The sequence below is a fragment of the Schistocerca cancellata genome, chromosome 5 (assembly GCF_023864275.1).
Source record: "Schistocerca cancellata isolate TAMUIC-IGC-003103 chromosome 5, iqSchCanc2.1, whole genome shotgun sequence".
In the NCBI taxonomy this organism is placed as follows: Eukaryota; Metazoa; Arthropoda; class Insecta; order Orthoptera; family Acrididae; genus Schistocerca; species Schistocerca cancellata.
Genome location: NC_064630.1, coordinates 465,955,168 through 465,974,914, shown reverse-complemented (window position 1 = coordinate 465,974,914; position 19,747 = coordinate 465,955,168). Strand labels below are relative to the sequence as shown.

General features: G+C 45.6%; 1 protein-coding gene across 3 annotated transcripts in view; it reads left to right on the top strand.

Annotated features, from left to right (window-relative positions):
* The window catches only part of LOC126187450 (enolase-phosphatase E1), a 52,851-nt gene that overhangs the window by 20,041 nt on the left and 13,063 nt on the right, over positions 1 to 19,747 (top strand). For all 3 annotated transcript variants that reach the window (XM_049928536.1, XM_049928538.1, XM_049928535.1), the window contains exon 5: positions 5,305 to 5,428. In XM_049928536.1, the coding sequence (XP_049784493.1) occupies positions 5,305 to 5,428 (124 nt within the window). The remainder of the gene's footprint in view (positions 1 to 5,304; positions 5,429 to 19,747) is intronic.

Below are 19,747 nucleotides of genomic sequence, written 5' to 3'. Positions count from 1 at the left end.
ATAGGGTCTGATAGGGATATTGCATCAATTGGGGGGGGGGGGGGATGAAAAGTTGTTCTGTGTGTGGTGGGCAAGATCTCAGAATGGATATCATTTCAGGACACGATTTTAGGAAGTAACGGCATTGTCGAAGTAGCTGTTTAATATATTTAGGACCAGGATGATACTTAGTGACAAGTGGTGTGTTCCAAAGGTGTCTTTTTTTTTTTTTTTTTTTTTTTTTTGAGGGATCAGGAGCACCAGTATTGGATGTGATTGCCTGGGAAATCTGCTTTTGATCTATGATGCTAATTACATCCAGTAAAGACCGAAGTGACAGTATTATGAGAAGGAAAGTTGCAACTCACCGTATAGCGAAGATACTGATTTGCAGATAGGCACAACAAAAGGATTTTCACACTTAAAGCTTTCAGCCAATGGCCTTTGTAAAAAATGCGCACACATACGTGCGTGCACATACTCAACTCTCACACGACTGCAGTCTCAGGCAACTGAAACCACACTGCAAGCAGCAGCACCAGTGCATGATGGGAGTGGTGACTGGGTGGGGGAAAGGAGGCTGGGGTGGAAAGGGGGAGGGATAGTATGGTGGGGATGGTGGACATTGAAGTGCTGCAGGGTGGGTGGTGGGCAGGGGGGTGGAACTGGGTGTGGTGGGGGAATGATAGCTGTGTAGTGCTGGAATGGGAGCAGGGAAAGATGTGTATGGATGAGGACAGCGATTAACAAAGGTTGAGGCCAGGAGGGTTATGGGAACATACCATGTATTGCAGGAAAAGTTCCTACCTCGGCAATTCAGAAAAGCTGGTGTTGGTGGGAAGGATCCATGTGGCACAGGCTGTGAAGGAGTCATTGAAATTAATATCATGTTTGGCAGCGTGTTCAGCAACAGGATGGTCCACTTGTTTCTTGGCCACAATTTGTCGGTGGCCATTCATGTGGACAGACAGCTTGTTGGTTTAAACTTCCTGGCAGATTAAAACTTGTGCTGGACGGAGACTTGAACACAGGACCTTTGCCTTTCATGGGCAAGTGCTCTACCACTCCGCTGCGGAGTGCAAATCTCATTCTGGAAACATCCCGCAGGCTGTAGCTAAGCCATGTCTCCACAATATCCTTTCTTTCAGGAGTGCTAGTTCCGCAAGGTCTGCAGGAGAGCTTCTGTAAAGTTTGGAAAGTAGGAGACGAGGTACTGGCAGAAGTAAAGCTGTGAGGATGGGGTGCGAGTCTTGCTTGGGTAGCTCAGTTGGCAGAGCACTTGCCCACGAAAGGCAAAGGTCACGAGTTTGAGTCTTGGTCTGGCACACAGTTTTAATCTGTCGGGAAGTTTCACATCAGTGCACACTCTGCTGCAGAGTGAAAATCTTATTCTGGAAGCTTGTTGGATGTCGTGCATACATAGAATGCAGCACAGTGGTTGCAGCTTAGGTTGGTAGACCACATGACTAGTTTCACAGGTAGCCCTGCCTTTGACAGGATAGGTGATGTTAGTGACTGGACTTGAGTAGATGGTGGTGGGAGGATGTATGGGTCAGGTCTTGCATCTAGGTCTATTACAGTGGTGTGAGACATGAGGTAAGGGATTGGGAGCAGGGGTTGTGTAAGGGTGGATGAGTATATTGTGTAGGTTCGGTGGACAGCAGAATACCACTGTAGGACAATTGGGAAGGATAGTGGCAGGACAAGGCTGAAGTGTGAATGATTGTGTACTGCTGTAAAGTTTGCATCCAAACAAATAAGTCTGCCTTGAATGCCAAGGCTGTATGGGAGGGAATGTTTGATATGGAAAGAATGGCAACTGTCAAAATATAAGTATGGTTTGTTAATAGGTTTAATGTGGACAAAAGTGTGTAGTTGGCCTTCAGTGAGGATGAGATCAGCAAGGAAAGTGGCATGGGATTCAGAATAGGAACCTGCGAAAATTAGTTAGGAGGAGGTATTAAGAGATTCCAGGTTGCTTCACAAAGAGTCCATATGGCAAAGATGTCATCAATGTCTCTAAACAAAATCATGGGCTGAAGTGGTGACAAGCAAGGTGTGTGTGGTGGGAGTGGCACAGATTTCAATTAAGGCAATGGTTGGTGTCTTTAATGGGTGAGTGCTAGACTAATCTCCTTCCTTTTTTGTACTTTTGCTAAGGGAGAAGTTTTGGTGCCAGTATTTCTTTGTGCCTGCAAAATGTGCCCAAATAGTGCTGCTAAAATTTGACGGCAAAGGTTACTTGCAGTAGCTCGTAGTGTTATTTTTCAGAACTTCAGTTTGCTCAGTGTTAGATTCTAAACTTCAAGCAGTTTTTTGGATCCTGAAAATAAAAAATTGCAGCTTGGTTTCAGGTACATGGTGTCAGATACTGACAAGATCACTTTCCTGGGCTTCCTACAAGCCATCAATTGCTGAGCAGTTATTTTGACAGGCATCTTAGATTGTAGGGCTTTCAGTGTGTGGGATTTCAGATCCTTTGTTTGCCAGTCTTTATTTAGTATCAAGACATTGCCATGTTGTTCGAGCACTGTATATTGTTGTCGGTGAAGGAATATCTTCCTTTTTCCAGTAGTCTTCATCAACTCTACCAAACAGTCCATTTTATATCTATCATCACAAATGGGAAAATAATGGACCAGCTTCTTAAATTTTCTTCTTTCTTCCATGCTGCCCATTAGTGTGCACATCATTACTGTATATTTATTTTGAATGGTACAAGAGTCAGAAAATTTCATTTGAACAATTTTCTGGTTGGGAAGCTTCAATGTTTGAGAAAATCCAGTGGAACAGAGGCGATGATATTGCACTGCCATTGTTAAGCAGAACGATAGTGTTCCTTCGGATGTGCATGCACATACGAAGGAACAGGCTCTGTGATGATTACAGCCATCATGAAGTACACTGGTAAGTCAATATATTATGACCACCCACGTAATAGTTTGTGTGTTGATCTTCGGAACTAAATATCACTGATTCTGCTTATAAGGTATCAGACAATCTGAAGGTAGGTTTGTGGAGGTATGTGGTATTAGATGTCTATGCACAGGTAACGTAATTTCTGTAAATAACAGGACACCGATTTGTGTGTGTGGTGATGACGCCTGATAGGGATGCAAGTATGTTCCATAAGATTTACATCAGGCGAGTTTCGCTGAGACATTGTGAGTTCACTATAATGCTCATCGTACCACAGTAGCAAGATTCTGGCTCCAAGTCATGTACAATTATACTGCTGAAAGATGACATTGCCATTGAAGACATAAAGCATGAAAGTATGCAGTGTGGTTTAAGACTGTCAACATGTCTTACATTGCTACCACAGGTCTGATGCAATTGTAGGAGAATGTCTCCCTTAGTGTAATACTGCTCCCACCAGACTGCATTTGTGGAGTGCTGCAAGTTTTGAGCTGCTATTCGCCTCCGACAGCATTTGTGGAGCTGACCATCGACCTAGTGTAGCAAAAATGTTACTCACCTGAAGATGTGTCCATCAATGAATGATAAAATTGCAATAGTCCTGTGCCTACTGCAATCTTAGTTGACAATGTTGGGTGTGGGGGGGGTGAACATGTAGGGGTGGCGTGCTGTGGTGCTCCATGTTCAGCAATGTACAGTGAATGGTGTTTTTTGGTTTGTGGGGCGCTCAACTGCGTGGTTATCAGCGAGTGAATGGTGTGCTCTGAAATACTTGTGCATGCCCCAGCATTCTGCTTTTTCAATAGAGATGCCGCAGATCACTGTCCTACTTCACTGCGTAGACAAGTCTTCAAGCCACACATTCTGACGGCTTGGACATCCATTAGTGTAGAGTGGTAGTTTAACTTAGTTGCCAAATCATACACAACCATTACACCAGCCCAAGGGATAGGGCAAAGAAAGCATTTCTGAAGAAGAGAAATTTGTTAACATAGAGTATAGATTTAAGTGTCAGGAAGTCTTTTTCTGGAAGTGTGTGTATGGAGTGTAGCCAGGTATGGAAGTGAAACATAAACGATAAACGGTGTAGACAAGAAGAGAATAGCTTTTGAAATATGGTACTACAGAAGAATGCTAAAGATTAGATGGGTATATCATGTAACTATTGAGGTGGTAATGAATAGAATTGAAGAGGAATTTGTAGCACAACTTGACTAAAAGAAGGGATCACCAATTTAATATTGGAGGGAAGTGTGGGGGGTAAAAATTGTAGAGGGAGACCAAGAGACGAATACACTTAGAAGATTCAGAAGGATGTAGGTTGCAGTAGTTACTAAGAGATGAAGAGGCTTGCATAGGATAGATTAGCAGTGAGAGCTCCATCAAACCAGTCTCTGAACGGAAGACCACAACAACAATCAGGTATAGGTGGGTAAAGACAGTATTTTGATGCCTGTGTTAAGAGGTATGATGCTGTGCTCCTTTGTACATTGACATCAATTAAAATGTCCCCCTTTTCAGGAAGTAGTGAGTGTGTGTGGGTTGATGCATGAACGACATTTGAAAGTTTTGGTCTGGCCATGAGTTGTGCACAGGTAGCCAAAGTGGTTAGCAGCTTTTTGCATAAAGCAGGAAATCCAGGTTTGATTTCTGGTCTGGCACAAATTTTCATTGTTATTCCATTATACAGCTGGTTGTCCATATTTGCAATAGTGAATATATTTCATGTAGAACTGAGGCTACTTGGTTGCGTCCTTTTGGTCTTGTTTTAAGCTAAGTTTAAAAAGCAATCCTTTCCTTTATCAATGCTCTGTAATGAATCAAAATGCACAAATTGTGTAGCCAAACCTGTCTTGAAAGAATTTCATGTACAGATGGCATTGGCATTGGCTCAATTTGTTACATATCAGAACATACTTTAGCCACATTTGGATGTTCCTCCTTCATTAGTGCATAGAACTTTTTTGCATATAATTTGTGCGACCTGTTTATTGTTCTTTTTCTTAATATCTTGTGCCTTTAGAGTCTGTGGATCCCTGATATTGCTTGAAATGTTGTGGTGCATAGAGGTACTGCTGGCTATCTTTTTTCCTTATGCTGTAATTCATCAAAACAGTAATTTCCCTTTTAACTTTTTGTGAACTGACAACTTGTTTTATAGCTACAAAACTCTAAATTTTGAACAATTGCGCATTTATAGACTTTGAAGAAACACTTAACTGAAATCTGATTAACACTTCTGAGTTTCCATGGTTAAAATTTGTGCAAATTATTTATATGAGAAACTCTGTACAGAATATGCTATTAGTGTGCCATACTGGTTAGAGTATATATTTTGCCATGCTGAGGGATAATTACCCTCAGACCTTCATATTACAAATGTCTTAATGCTATTGTGAATTGCAGATTTTTTCAGGTTACTTCGATACAGCAGTGGGGCCAAAAGTGGAAGAGAGCAGCTATTCCAACATTGTTAAGTCTGTGAAGTGCAAAAGTGAAGAAATTATATTCTTCACAGATGTTCCAAAAGGTTAGTTTAAATAAACCTTTCAAATGTTTAGCAGTGGGTATGGCAGTTTCATTGTTGTGCAGCTTACATGTATAGTGGAATGTACTGAATATAGTAGTACACTATATTTAGTACATTCCACAGTAATACTGTTTTGTTCATGTTGGAAATGGTTTATGTAGGAAAAGTGATTTGGTGTTGCTGGTTTCATAATTTTATTAATCCAGCAGTTTACATTACAATAGCTTTGAAAATTGTCCTGTGTGAGGAAATGAAATCAGTGTGATTCTGAATGAGGTTATGTAAGAATAAAACCTGTTTTCACCATTTGACTGGTCTCTGGCCTAGGTTAGGTTAGGGTAATTCACTGCTTAATACTGACATGATGGTGTGCATTGCTTGCTGTTCGCCTTTTTCACATGTCCATTGAATATTTTGTTGCAACAGTGAAAGTGTTTGAGAAAAATACAAATCATTTGTTTTGCTGATGTATTTACCTGCCTACCTAAATTGTGAAATGGGCTTTTAAGTGCTTAAAAGCAATATACCGAATGAAAACACTTACTTGAAGTGGTATCAAGCCAATTTCATTTAATAAATTTTCATTCATCCAAATCTTTCATAATTTGTAAAAAAAATTGTATGTAGTGAGTATTCAGCAAGAGGGTAATGTTGTAATTTTCTAGTTTCATGTTTTGCTTGAAAAATGTGTTCCCATTTAATCACTTTAGTGGCCAACTTTTGCCAGGTCTTTTTCGCAACTACTTGCAATTATCTGAATCTGTTGATACTCAGATATGAGTGGAAATTTTGCAGAAGTGATATAAAATCTTGCTTTCTTGAAAATGTAAAAGTCAACTTAAAATACTTTTGGTTGTGTGTACCAATGGAACTATTTGTGTAAGCAACCACAATATGTGTGATATGGAACCACTAAAAAAATGCTTTCATTTTGACCATCCACTTTGTGAGCAGAAATTTAGTAACCATTGTGGAACAAGTCAGATCTATTCAGAGCTTCTTATGGATTCCTTTAGAAATAGCAAATGTAGTTGAACAGATGTGTACTTCTACATCCATATTCAGCAGACTACTGCAAAGTGCATCCAGAGGGTGCATGCCTTTGTACCAATTATTAGACTTTCTTCGCATTTCATTTGTTTATGGAGTGCAAGAAGAATGATTGATGGCATCTGCTTGTGCTGTAATTGTTTAATATTGTCCTCAATATCCCCATGTGAGTGATACATAAGAGGTTGTAGTATAATCTGTCGTCATTTAAAGCCGGTTTTTGAAACATTCTCAGGGTAGTTTGTCTATCTTCGTCCACAAGTTGTTTCTTCAGTTTCACTGTAACACCCTCCCGTTGGTCTTACAAGCCTGTGACCATTTGTACAGTCCTCTAATCCTATGTCACGGGGCCTCCACACTTAACAATATTCTACACCTGGTCACACAAGTGGTTTGTAAGCAATTTCATTTGTAGACTAATTGCACATTCCCAGTATTCTGCCAGTCAATCGAAGTATACTCCTGCTTAACACATGATTGATCCTATGCACTCATTCTGTTTCATATCCCTACAACCTCCCCAGCCTTTGCATCATCTTTTCCATTCAGTGCTACGTGTCGTTATTCTTGGTATTACTTTTCCCCTCCCTTGGGGAATATGTCTGGGATGTTTTAGGGAATGTGTTGAGCATTTTCAGTTCCTGAGATAGTCTCATCTCTGTTTCTCACTTATTTTTTCCTTTCTTTGTTTACCTTCTTCCATCCTTTCTCTGCTTTGGCATTTGAGGCTCCTCTGTTACTTCTTCTTCCCTGTGCACTCCTGAAGACAGACCCATGTGTCTGATGCATAACAGGTGACTGGGTAACATGTAATTCCCAGCCTCAGGTTGACAGGTAGGGCTCACACATACCCCCTGGTACAAGCCAGGACTAGGGAGGGTTGCTTGCCTGAGCTGCTACCTTCCCCAATTGCCGATTGGTCCCTCTGTCAGGTGTTTGGGAGGCGTAACCTTAGGTGTGAACAATCAAGGCGGATGCCCCCCCCCCCCCCTCCCCCATTGGAAGGAGACGCTGGTAGTCAGAGATTTTATTGCTAGGAGCCAATTATAACAGTCCATGTCTACAAAGTGTAAACAGAATGAAGCACCTGATTCAAAGACCCTCCCAGCTGCACCACAGTTCCTTATGGTATAACATACTGAAGATTATCAGTCCTTTGCAACAATAAGTCTGTTTCTTATTCAGAAAGGCATTGATGCAGTTGCCAGCCCTGTGAAATCCTGCTCTCATTTATGCGATGGCACTTTGCTTTTGGGGACTACTTCTGGTTCTCAAACACAATTATTGCTTGTTGCTATCCTGTTTGTCTCAAGGCAGATAGAACTCAGAATTCTTCCCGTGGTGTTATTCGTATTACTCTGTTGAGTGGTCTGATTGAGGCAGAACTTTAAACGTACCTATGTGATCAGGATGTCATGGCCATCCATCAGGTGACGAAAAAGGTAGATGCCTCCTTAGTGCCCATGCACTGTTTGATAGTGGTGCTTCCGTCCAGGATCAAAGCAGGCTATGAAGTCATCAGTCTGACTGTAAATTCCAAACCCAATGTGCTGCTACTAGTGTCGTACATACCACACTCTGATGTCTTGTTGACTTCGGCCAGATGTGTAACCTGCGGTAGACACATGTGGCCATGCTGTCTCATCTCTAGATTGTCCCCTGTATCTCGATGAGCAGGCTGTCCAGGACATTTGGGTAAAGGAAAAAGTTTGCAGAATGAGATTTTTTACTCTATGATGGAGTGTGTGCTGATATGAAACTTCCTGGCTGGACCGAGACGTGAAATCGGTCATTTGCAGGCAAGTGAACTCGGGACCTTTGCCATTCATGGGCAAGTGCTTTTGCGCATGAAGGGAAAAGGTCCCAAGTAAGAGTCTGTCCGGCACACACTTTTAATCTGCCAGGAAATTTCAAAAGTAAAATTGCTGTACCCAGTCACTCACAAGTTATAGGCAAGTTGCAAACCCAGCATTCTACCATCTGGCACTTCAAGTACTGTTCTTGCTACATCTCGCTCCACAAAGGACATGGCCATGCAGACATGCAGCCTCAAATTCAGCACTGAGGTTGTGAAATTGCCAAGTGTCATGGTAGCATCGCAATCTCCTCATTCAGCTGTACAAGCAGCCACCAAACCTTCGCGTCCTGGGGCAAAGTCACTTGCTACACAACTGGCAGGTCAGAAGGAATACTGCCGTGAAGACTTCCTACATCCCTCTGGCCAACAGGAGTCTTCCTCCGCCAACTGGAAAGGCTCTGAGAAGTTAAAGGCAAAACGGACTTCTTCACTGACTAAGAGATCATCTTTGATGGTGTCACCATGCAATCCATATGAACTCCGTGTCGCTGGTGTGCACCACCAACAGTTTTCCTTCCCTGCGCTCCGCAGATCGACAGAGGGAGAAAGTCGATGCCTCTGTAGATCTCATATAGCAGGATCCTCCAGCCTCTGTGCCCTGTAGCAGTGTCTTTGAAGGCTGGCACTGGGCAGCAGCTGAGGTTGACACCCTCTTCATTTTTCCCTCCTCCCCTTCCTTGTTATGGATCTCCTTCAATGGAAACTTCGTGGCCTTCAGTCAGACGATTTACGGCTGCTCTTAGGATCGCAGTGTCTGTTCTCTGCCTCGAGGAAACAAAATTGTCCTCACAAGCTTCCAATTCCCTACACCTCTCCCCTCTCTCCCTATTAGTGTGTGTGCCATGCACTAAACACATGAATTGTATAACATGTAGAGCTCCTACAGGGCTGCTATCACTACTGTTTTTCCTCCTACTTTATTGTTCAGTGGGACCAAATTAAGGAGAAGTCTCCATGGTGATGGAACGAGTCAATACATGAAATTATAACACGATAATAGAAACTGATAAAATGAAATATAAGAAACATATTCAGGTGACAAATAAGTTTAAATAAAGAAAATCAAGTGTAACACTGGAATTTGTTAATTTTTCAGTTCTTCCAAGAGCTCCTCAACAGAATAGGGGTGAGCCATGAGGAAACTCTTCAGTTAAGACTTACGTGTTTGGGCTACTGCTAAGATTTTTGAGTTCTTGTGGTAACTTATTAAAAATGGATGCAGCAGAATGCTGCACTCCTTTCTGCACACGGGTCAATGAACTGCATTACACATGTGGACTTGATTTCTGCCTAGTATTAACTGAGTGAAAGCTGCTAACTCTTGGGAATAAGCTAGTATTGCTAACAACAAACAACATTAAAGAAAATATATACTGTGATGGCAGTGTCAGAATTCCCAGACTATTGAATAGGGGTTGACAAGAGGTTCTCTAACTTACACCACATATAGCTCAAACATCCCGTTTTTGAGCCAAAAATACCCTTTTTGAGTCAGGATTACCGCAAAAATAATAAAATACGACATAAGTGTATGAAAATATGCAAAGTAGACTACTTTTTGTGTTGAAGTGTCACTTATTTCAGGTACTGTTCTAACGGTAAATAAAGCAGCATTTAGTTTCTGAACAAGATCCTGAACATGGGCTTTCCACAACAGCTTACTATCTATCCGAATGCCTAGGAACTCTAACTATTCTGTCTCACTTAAAATATGCCCATTCTGTCTGATCATAATGCCGGTTCTTGTCGATTTGTGAGTTAGAAACTGTAAAAACTGAGTCTTCCTGTGATTTAGCATCAAATTATTTCCCGCAAGCCACAAACTTATTTCATGAACTACATTATTTGATACTGTTTCAGTATTACACACAAGATCCTTCACTACCAAGCTGGTGTCATCAGCAAACAAATATTTTTGAATCACCTGTAATACTAGAAGGCATATCATTTATATAAATAAGAAACATCAGTGGCCCCAGCACCAACCCTTGGGGAACACCCCACTTAATGGTCCCCCTGCGGGTTCGGGGGTTAGAATAGGCCCGCGGTATTCCTGCCTGTCGTACGAGGCGACTAAAAGGAGTCTCACATGTTTCGGCCTTATGTGATGGTCCCCTCTCGGGTTTGACCTCCATCTTTCTAAATTATTCCGAAGAGCGAGCCAATTGGGGAAGGGCGCCTTACGTGGTGCACTGTATTCGTCGTGCATTGAGACCTTTAGCCGGCTTTTTCGTCGTTGCAATGGTGTTCCGCTCGTTTTCCATCTCTTGGGCGAGGATACGTCCCTGGATGCGATTCCCACGCTGCACTCTGCAGTGTTTCTTTTAACTGCGACGACGACCTTGGACAGTTTTGCACCTAAGATCCAGCACGGTAGCCAGTCCGTTGTGGTGGGGCCGCCATGTACCCTCTTGGTTGTAGCCCCCTGACAACACAGGGATCGCTCTACTGATGCCTGCGCCGTTAACTCCCCACGTATGCCAAGGAGTAGATGCCCGTCTCCCTGGGGCATCAGGACTCCCGGCAATGGACATCCTGCCAGGTGGCTATTGCTGCGGCTGGGTGGCGCCCGTGGGGAGGGCCCTTGGTCGGAGTAGGTGGCATCAGGGCGGATGACCCGCAATGAAGCGTGGTACATCATCTCTCGCTGGCGGCCAGCCGCCAGCAGTCTCTAAGCGTTCTCGGGCTCAATTTAATGCTGAAAAGTACAATCCGAAAACGTTCCCCTCTCTGGCCACGCCGTGGGAGGAGCGTAAGTCTCAGGATGGAGGTAATAGTTATTCGCCCCGATTCTTGGTTTGTACGAGAGCTGATGGGGAGTCTTTTCTCTCCACAAAGCCTCAGTTCTTCGTCGAGCATTTAGAGGACAAGTTTGGGGAGGTGGAGGGCTTGTCTAAAATGCGCTCTGGCTCAGTACTGATACAAACGGCATCCTCCGCCCAGTCACGCAGGTTACTTGCTTGTGACAAGTTGGGGGATGTTAACGTTACTATTACTCCACATAAGAGTTTAAATATGGTCCAGGGTGTTATTTTCCATAGGGACCTCCTTTTGCAGTCTGATGACGAGCTGCGCGCCAACTTAGAACGTAGAGGTGTTCATTTCGTCCGGCGCGTTCATCGGGGTCCGAGGGACAATCAGGTTGCTACCGGTGCCTTCATCTTGGCCTTCGAGGGTGATACGTTACCGGAAAAGGTCAAGGTGATGGTCTACCGATGTGACGTCAAGCCCTATATCCCTCCCCCGATGCGGTGCTTCAAGTGCTGGAAGTTCGGCCATATGTCTTCCCGCTGCACTTCCAGCCTCACATGTCGAGATTGCGGACGCCCATCTCATCCCGATACTCCATGTGCCCCGCCTCCCATCTGTGTCAACTGCGGGGAGCACCATTCACCTTGCTCGCCTGACTGCAAAGTCTTTCAGAAAGAGCGCAAAATTATGGAATATAAGACCCTGGACCGGCTGAGCTATACTGAGGCCAAAAGGAAATATGACAGACTCCATCCTGTGAGAATGACATCTTCTTATGCAGCTGCTACGACAACTGTGCTAGCCCCATCAGTTTCGAGACTTCCAGCCAGCTCGATAAGCAGTACGACTCCTCCTGCCCCCTTGCCTGTGGGGGGCTCTACCCAACCGGTTGCTCCTGCACCACCTACCTCAGGAGCAACCTCCTCCCACCCGTCGGGGACGTCCGTCCCCGCTTCTCAGCCGGAGAAGCGTCTAACTTCTTCGGCTACTCTCGCCCGTAAGAGTTCCCTTGGGACCCTCCCTTCCCAGGGTTCCACCAGCGGGAAGGATGACGGCCGCCAGTGGCATAAGTCCTCACCAGCGGCCGGGCGTAGGGCTTCACGATCCTCCTCTGTCCCGGAGACTGAATCGGTGAAGCCTTCCCAGCCGGTGCAACCCAAGGTTCAGCGAGAGAAGTCCAAGAGAAAGACCTCTAAGGCCAAAGAACTTGCGGTGGCGCCAACCCCACCGCACCTTTCGCGCTCTGCGTCTGAGGATGCAGTCGAGATTCTAGCGTCCGCTGAGGACCTTGATCTCGCTGGTCCCTCAGACGCCATGGATGCCTCTCGTACGGGTACTGAATCGGTGGCAGTGAGTGAACAAGCGGCGTAAATTGCCTTCCCAGTCCTTTCACGCCTTTCTCAGCCATGGACAATATCATCCTCCAGTGGAACTGCGGCGGTTTTTTCCACCATCTAGCTGAGCTCCAACAACTTATCAGCCGTCACCCTTTCTTCTGCATAGCTCTTCAGGAAACTTGGTTTCCAGCAATGCGAACCCCCGCCCTCCGTGGCTATCGGGGTTATTATAAGAACAGGGCAGCGTATGAAAGGGTGTCGGGTGGCGTCTGCCTCTATGTCCTTCACACTCTGCACAGCGAGTCTGTCCCTCTCCACACACCTTTAGAGGCTGTCGCTGTTCGGGTGTGGACGCCACAGGCTGTTACCGTCTGCAGTCTTTACCTTCCACCGGATGGTGATGTCTCGCAGCATGTCCTGGCTGCGCTGATGGCCCAATTGCCGCCACCTTTCTTGCTATTGGGCGACTTCAACGCCCATAACCCTCTGTGGGGTGGGTCAGTGGCAACAGGTCGAGGCGCCATCGTTGAGCATTTATTGTCGCAGCTCGATCTCTCGATTTTAAATGATGGTGCCTTCACACACTTCAGTGTGGCGCATGGCACATACTCCGCCATTGACCTTTCAATATGTAGCCCTAGCCTCTTACCGTCTCTCCAATGGAGTGTGCATGACGACCTGTGTGGTAGTGACCACTTTCCGATCTTTCTGTCACTACCACAGCGTCACTCTTCTGGGCGCCCTAGCAGATGGGCTATGAATAAGGCTGACTGGGACTTGTTCTCCTCCACTGCCGCTATTGAGCCTCTCTCTAGTGATGACATTGATGCGGTGGTTCAATCGGTCACCACCGGCATCGTTACTGCCGCCGAATCTGCCATTCCCCGTTCTTCTGGGTCCCCTCGGCGGAAGGCTGTGCCTTGGTGGTCGCCTGAAATCGCTGAAGCGATTAAAGATCGCCGGCGGGCGCTCCAGCGTCACAAGCGACATCCCTCCTTAGACCACCTTATCGCCTTCAAACGGCTGCGTGCGCGGGCCCGCCTCCTTATCCGCCAAGGCAAGAAGGAGTGCTGGGAGCGGTATGTGTCCACCATTGGCCTCCATGTCACTCCTTCGCAGGTCTGGGCCAAGATTCGACGCGTCTACGGCTATCGGACCCCTGCCAGCGTCCCTGCGCTCTCACTGAATGGAGCAGTTTGTACTGACTCCGACGTCATTGCAAACCGCTTAGCAGAGCATTTTGCTATGAGTTCCGCTTCTGCGAATTACCCCCAGGCCTTCCGCTCCATTAAAGAGCGGATGGAACGTCGGAGCCTTTCTTTTCGCACCGACGCTTCTGAACCCTACAACGCTCCATTCAGTGAGTGGGAATTTCAGAGTGCCCTTGCTGCTTGCCCTGATACCGCTCCCGGGCCAGATCGCATCCACTGTCAGATGCTGAATCACCTTTCCGTGGACTGCAAGCGACGCCTCCTCGACCTTTACAACCGTCTCTGGGTCGAGGGCGAGTTTCCGTCGCAATGGCGGGAAAGTATTGTCATCCCCATTTTGAAACCTGGAAAGAACCCTCTGGAGGTGGACAGCTACCGTCCCATTAGTCTCACCAACGTTCTTTGCAAGTTGCTTGAACGGATGGTGAGCCGGCGCTTAAATTGGGTACTGGAGTCTCGGGGCCTTCTGGCTCCGTCTCAGGGTGGGTTCCGGAAAGGCCGCTCCGCCGCCGACAATCTGGTGAGCCTGGAGTCGGCCATCCGTACTGCCTTTGCCCGCCGTCAGCACCTGGTCGCTGTCTTTTTCGACATGCGGAAGGCGTACGATACGACATGGCGTCATCACATCCTTTCTACGCTTCATGGATGGGGTCTTCAGGGCCCTCTGCCGATCTTTATCCGCAATTTCCTGTCGTATCGTACCTTCCGCGTGCAAGTCGCAGCCTCCTATAGTTCCACCCACGTCCAGGAGAACGGTGTGCCACAGGGTTCTGTTTTAAGTGTCTGCCTGTTTTTAATAGCCATTAACGGGCTCGCTGCGGCCGTGGGAAATTCTGTCTCTGCTTCCCTGTATGCTGACGACTTCTGCCTTTATTACAGCTCTACTGGCATTGCAGCTGTTGAACGTCAGCTACAGGGCGCTATCCGTAAGGCGCAGTCTTGGGCTGTAGAGCATGGGTTTCAGTTTTCGGCAGCCAAGACCCGCGTTATGCATTTCTGCCGGCGCCGAACAGTCCATCCTGGGCCGCGGCTTTATCTTGGCGACGAACTCCTTGCTGTGGTGGAAACCCACAGGTTTTTGGGGGTGGTTTTCGATGCCCGGTTGACTTGGCTGCCTCATATCCGGCAGCTTAAACAGACGTGTTGGCGGCATCTAAACGCTCTGAGATGCTTGAGCCACACCCACTGGGGCGCCGACCGCTCTACCCTGTTGCGGCTCTACCAGGCGTTAATCCAGTCTCGCCTGGATTATGGGTGCCTAGCTTATGGCTCAGCATCCCCATCTGCGTTGCGGGTGCTGGACCCAATTCTCCACAGCGGGATACGCCTTGCCACTGGCGCTTTCCGCACCAGCCCTGTGGACAGTGTACTAGTGGAGGCAGGTGTACCTCCACTGCGGTTCCGGCGCCAACGTTTGCTGGCCGCTTATGCGGCCCATGTTCTAAGCTTGCCCGGGCATCCAAATTATCGTGTCCTGTTCCCGCAGTCAGTCGTCCATCTGCCAGACCGTCGGCCCCGGTCGGGTTGTCCGATCGCCGTACGCGTCAAGGAGCTTCTCTGTGGGCTTGGGTTTTTCCCTGTTCCACCTCCTTTCCGGGCGCCTCTGCGTACACCCCCGTGGTGTGTTCCTCGCCCTTGCCTTCGGCTCGACTTGACACAGGGCTCGAAGGACTCGGTCCCTCCAGAGGCCTTCCGCTGTCGCTTTTATTCCATCCTGGCCACGTATCAGGGCTCTGGAATTGTTTACACCGACGGTTCGATGGTTGCTGGTCGTGTCGGGTATGCGCTAACTCTAGGGGACCATTCCGAACAACGGTCCTTGGCGGCTGGCTGCAGCGTTTACACTGCTGAGCTAGTCGCCGTCTTTAGAGCCCTAGAGTATATCCGCTCCTGCTCAGGTGAGTCCTTCGTTATCTGTAGCGATTCCCTGAGCGGTTTACGAGCTCTCGACCAGTGTTTTCCTCGTTCTCGTCTGGTGATGGCTATCCATGAGTCCCTGCATACTCTTGCGCGTTGCGGCCGCTCTGTGGTCTTTGTGTGGACCCCCGGTCATGTCGGTATCCCGGGCAATGAACATGTTGACCGCCTGGCGAAAGAGGCCACGAGTAAACCATCTCTGGATGTTGGCCTCCCAGAGGCTGATTTGCGGGCGGTCCTCCGCCGAAAAGTTTTTGCGCTATGGGACGCTGAATGGCGCGATCGGATTACACCCAATAAACTCCGTGCCATTAAGGAGACGACGACTGTGTGGCGGTCCTCCATGCGAGCCAACCGCAGGGACTCAGTCGTCCTTTGTCGGCTCCGCATTGGCCACTCCCGGCTAACACACAGTTATTTACTGCGCCTGGAGGACCCTCCTGTATGTCGCTGTGGGGCGGCTTTGACGGTGGCCCACATTCTGTTGGCCTGCCCCCTTTTAGCTGTGGTCAGGCAGACATTTGCGCTGCCTGATACGCTCCCTGCCGTTTTATCCGATGACCCTGTTATGGCTGCCTTAGTTTTACGTTTTATTAGGGCAGGGAGTTTTTATTCTTTCATCTGAGTGTTTGTTTTATTTTTTGTTTTGATTCTGGCCTTTGGCCTATGATTTTAAACTGATCTTTTAATGTGTTTCAAAGTGGTTGGCTTTTCCTTTTTTATTTCTATGGTCGGCCAACCACTGTCACACTCTGTGTGGTTTTAGTTCGTTTTGTCTTGTCCTTGTCTCCGTTTCTCTTGTTCTGTATCGTCTGTGATCTATTCTGTTCCTCGTTTTTATTCTCTGTGGATGTTCTTTGTCTTTGGAAAAAGGGACCGATGACCGTAGCAGTCTGGTCCCTTTCATCCCCCAAACCAACCAACCAACCAACCCACTTAATGTCCCATTGGGACTGAACATCACTACCACTCTCAGTATTGCAGAGAATTACCTTCTGCTTTCTGTTCTTAAAGTAAGAGGTGAACCACTTGTAAGCTACTCCCCTTACTCCATAATGGTCCAACTTCTGCAGTAATATTTTGTGGTCAGCACAGTCGTAAGCCTTCTTCGTTAAATCAAAGAAAACACCTAGCGTTCACAACCTTTTATTTAATCCATCCAAAACCTCACAGAGAAAAGAGAACATAGCATTTTCAGTTGTTAAACCATTTCTAAAACCAAACTGTACATTTGACAGCAAATTATGTGAATTTAATTGCTCCAGTAACCTTGTATATACAACCTTCTCGATAACTTTAGCAAACACCGATGGCATAGAAATAGGTCTAAAATTGTCAACATTATCCCTATCTCCCTTTTTATGAAATGCCTTCACTGAGTACTTTAATTGGTTAGGAAACCGACCACTCCTAAAGGAAAACTTAGATATGGCTAAGTACTGGGCTAACATACATAGAACAATACTGCAGTATTCTGCTAGATTCCCCATCATATCCACGAGTTCGTGGTCTTAAGTGATTTAATTATTAACTCAATCTCCCTCTTGTCAGTATCATGGAGGAGCATTTCGTGTAACAGTCTCAGAACACTTCTAAGAGCGTCTTATGATTCCCTGTTGAGACTAGGTTTCTATTTAGTTCAACTGCTATATTCAGAAAGTGATTATTAAATACTGTACGTATATGCGGATTATCTATAACACGGCCATTCCCACTACGCACTGATTCTATATCCTCGACCTGTCTGCAGACCAGCTACTTCCTTTACGACTGACCATATCGTTTTACTTTTATCCTGAGGCTTAGCTATTCTATCTGCATACCACATACTTTTTGCCTTCCTAATAAAATTTTTAAGCAACTTACAATACTGTTTGTAATGGGCTTCTGCATTTAGATTTTGACTGTTTCTAACATTTTTATATAACTGCCACTTTATTCTACAGGATATTCTTATCCCTCTAGTCAGCCACCCAGGCTGCCTGTTTGTGCTAGTACCCTGTTTTGAACGTTCTAACGGAAAGCAACTTTCAAAGAGCATGAGAAAAGTCTTGAGGAAAACATTGTATTTATCGTCTACTATATCAGCACTGCAGACATCTTGCCACTCTTGTTCATTGATAAGGTTTACAAAGGTCTCTACAGCAACTGGATCAACTTTACAAATAGTTGATAACTATATTTAACATGAGTTGCAGCACAAAAATCTTTTAGAGTTAAAACTTGTGCATCGTGATCTGAAAGGCCATTCACCTTTTTGCTAACAGAATGCACTTCCAGTAATGAGGAATGAACAAAAGTGTTGTCTATTGTTCTACTGTTCCCTTGCACTCTTGTTGGAAATAATACGGTTTGCATAATATTAGATGAATTAAGGTGGTCTACCAGCATCCTTTTCCTTGCACAGTCACTTATACAATTAATATTGAAGTCACCACATATAACCTTTTGTATTTCCTATAAAGTGAACCAAGAACCTCCTCTAGCTTTAGCAAAAATGTTGTGAAATCGGAGTCTGGGGGATCTATAAATAATAAGTTAGAAGTTTAGCTCCACTAAATTTAACGACACCTGCACAACATTAAAACACCTTTTCAGTTCAGTACTTTGGAACATCAATTGACTCAAATGGGATGCCATTTTTCACATACATGGCTACTCCCCCACACCGCAAAAAGCTCCTAGAAAAGCTGCCAGTCAATCTGTATCCTGGTAAAGGAAGCCTCTGAATTCTCTTTGTTTAAGAAGTGTTCAGATATACCAATAATTTGAGTCAACATCTATAAACAGTTCACTAACTTTCTCTAATACCTTGTATATTTTGGTGAAATATACTAATTCCCTAATTACTTGGATACCTAAGCTTTGTCGAAAGTGGTTCCTTTGTTAGACACACTTCCCCTAAGCAGGAATACCTATCAGCTACTTCAATCTAAAAAAGGTGCAGCTCTAACACCCACTACTACAGGAATTTTCCCATGAGTGATCCCACCACCCCCTCCTGTGCTGTCACCTATAAGCTTCGCCAGCCTCCCATTCCCATACCTATTGAGGTGCAGGTTTCTAGTGAAACTCGTCCTGCTGATCGACTCCACTGACACCACTGAAATGTGACCCATGCCTTCTGTCATCAGCGCACCCCCAAGTCTCGTGTTATTACACCTGACGGCTGTATTAAAATGAGGCCGATTGTGACGCTGAAACAGTCCCATGAAATGAACATTTGTGTTGCCAGTCTGAGTCTACATAACCCCCACTATGTTAAGTCACCTGAGCCAATCCTGCATTAGGCTTCACAATGCTGGTGACCTGGTGCTCACTCCCCAACACTTCCTGCAACTGCCGGCCTACACCTCTGCCATGAGGACCACCTAACAGCAGAATCTTCATCTTTCTCTTCGACTTTGCAACTGTCCTAGCCACCGTAACTGCTGAGGTCTGCTGCATACTTCTACATCTACAGTTATTAGAGATTCCTCTCCACTAGACTCTGACAGTTGGTCATATCTATTGCAAACACCAGTAGTAAAACTGTCTGAAAATCTCCTTCTCCTAGCAGATCTCTTGCCAACAGCCAGCTCCAATTCCCCAACTCCCTTCTCCCTCCTCATCCTATCTAGCTCCTCCTGTGCAGTTTAACTGCACTTGAAGGGCACAGATCTTACACTCCTGCTCCTCTATCAACTTACTCTTGCTACATAACCTGCAGTTCCAGGAGAGGATCTCACCAGAAGGCCCCCTGGCTTCCCCATTGCATTCCCCCCAGTGAAAATACTTCGAACAAGTCTCACACCGCAATCCACTACTCACGAACCTATGGCAGAGCCCACACTTCTCACTCATAGTGAAATTTTACAGTTATTGAAACAAGAAAACGACTTTTTCTGTGTTCTGCTACTACAATAAGATGTTGTTAAACTTACTACAATAATCACACAAACTTACTCTACAAGGGAAGTAACTACTATTATTAATAGTATTAAACAACAATAAATGAGAATATAACAAAAGACTAACACAGAAAAAAATCAAATGTCTAATGACACAGTAATGAAACTGAAAACGCTTCCCAAAAACTTTCACCAGGAAACACAAAGAACACCAGTTGGAGACTACTAAAGTTTCTAAATAAACCACTATACACAAACAATTAGTACATAGCTTTCGATGTGCCGCTACAGCTGCAACTGGTCAG